Source organism: Eimeria mitis, genomic scaffold (genome assembly GCF_000499745.2).
Source record: "Eimeria mitis Houghton genomic scaffold, Emh_scaff6707, whole genome shotgun sequence".
NCBI classification, from domain to species: domain Eukaryota; phylum Apicomplexa; class Conoidasida; order Eucoccidiorida; family Eimeriidae; genus Eimeria; species Eimeria mitis.
Genome location: NW_013574834.1, coordinates 1431 through 2708, shown reverse-complemented (window position 1 = coordinate 2708; position 1278 = coordinate 1431). Strand labels below are relative to the sequence as shown.

Here is a 1278-nt window from a genome sequence, read left to right as displayed (position 1 = left end):
GCATCGACAGTCCCCTTTGTGCTGCAGTCCCCTCCCCCCTCAGCTGCAGCAGGGGGCCCCCGGGGGCCCCCCCGCCCCCCTCAAGAAGGGGGCCCCCCGGGGCCCCCAGGGGCCCCAGGGGCCCCCTCAGCTGCGGAGGGTCTTCTGCATGCATGCGGCGGAGCCCAGAAGAAGCAGAAGAAGCTCCTAATGTATTCAAATACTGCTGCTGCTGCTGCTGCAGTTGCTGCTGCTGCTGCTGCTGCTGCTGCAGTTGCTGCTGCTGTTCAAGCGGGGTAGTAAGAGAGTTTCTGCTGCTGCGGCGGTGGCGGCGACGGCGCGTACCTTGTAGGTCGGTGATGTCTGCTGCTGCTGCTGCTGCTGCTGCTGCTGCTGCTGCTGATAGGGAACCCAGCTGCTGCTGCTGCTGCTGTTGCTGCTGCTGCTGCTGTGAGTGGGTAGAGAAAGAATCGTCAAAGTCTGCCAGCAGCTGCTGCTGCTGCTGCTCCAGCTGCTGCTGCTGCTGCTCAAGCTGCTGCAGCTGCTGCTGCGTGCTGCTGAGGATGGCGCTTGTATGTGACCATGGTTGTCGTGTTGCAGCATTTGTTGCTGCTGCTGCTGCTGCTGCTGTTGCTGCTGCTGCTGTTGCTGCTGCTGCTGTTGTTGCTGCTGTGCCCACTAAAGGAGATGCATACACCTCAGAGCTGTTGTGCGAGGAGGCCCCCCCTACAGTAGTAAAAGAAGCAAACCTGCTGCTGCTGCTGCTGCTGCTGCTGCTGCTGTTGTTTGCATGCGTTGCTGCTGCAGCAGGGATATCTCCTGCTCCTGCTGCTGTTGCTGCTGCGCCTATGCCGCTGAGGCCCCCATACAGAGACCCTAGGGGCCCCTCAGGGGCCCCCCCAAGGGGGCCCCCAGGGGGCCCCCCAAGGGGGCCCCCAAGGGGGCCCCCGGGGGCCCCCAAAGAAGATACATGCAGCTGCTTATCAAATCTGTCTGCTCTTGGGGGGGCCCCCGGGGCCCCTGTCTGCAGCTTTAGTGAGGAGAGAGATAGCTGCTGCTGCTGCTGCTGCTGCTGCTGCTGCAGCTGCTGCAGCGGCTGCTGCTGCTGGAAGCAAGAGAGAGGAGCCCGAGGATGAGCCGGGGAACGCAGAGAAGTGGTCGTCATCAGCAAACCCTAAACCCTAAACCCTAAACCCTAAACCCTAAACCCTAAACCCTAGACCCTGGAGAGGTGAGAGCCACCACCCTGATGCTGCTGCTGCAGCAGATTAAGGGTTTGTCTTTGGCCTCGCAGGAGTT

General features: G+C 62.1%; 1 protein-coding gene across 1 annotated transcript; it reads right to left on the bottom strand.

Moving 5' to 3' along the window:
• Window positions 1-80: 80 nt before the first annotated feature.
• Window positions 81-1144, bottom strand: EMH_0088750 (uncharacterized protein; the record flags this gene model as incomplete). The annotated part of the gene is made up of 2 exons (XM_013501333.1): window positions 81-262; window positions 325-1144. 2 exons carry the CDS (start codon window positions 1142-1144, stop codon window positions 81-83), a joined length of 1002 nt encoding a protein of 333 aa, XP_013356787.1.
• Between the last annotated feature and the right edge of the window lie 134 nt (window positions 1145-1278).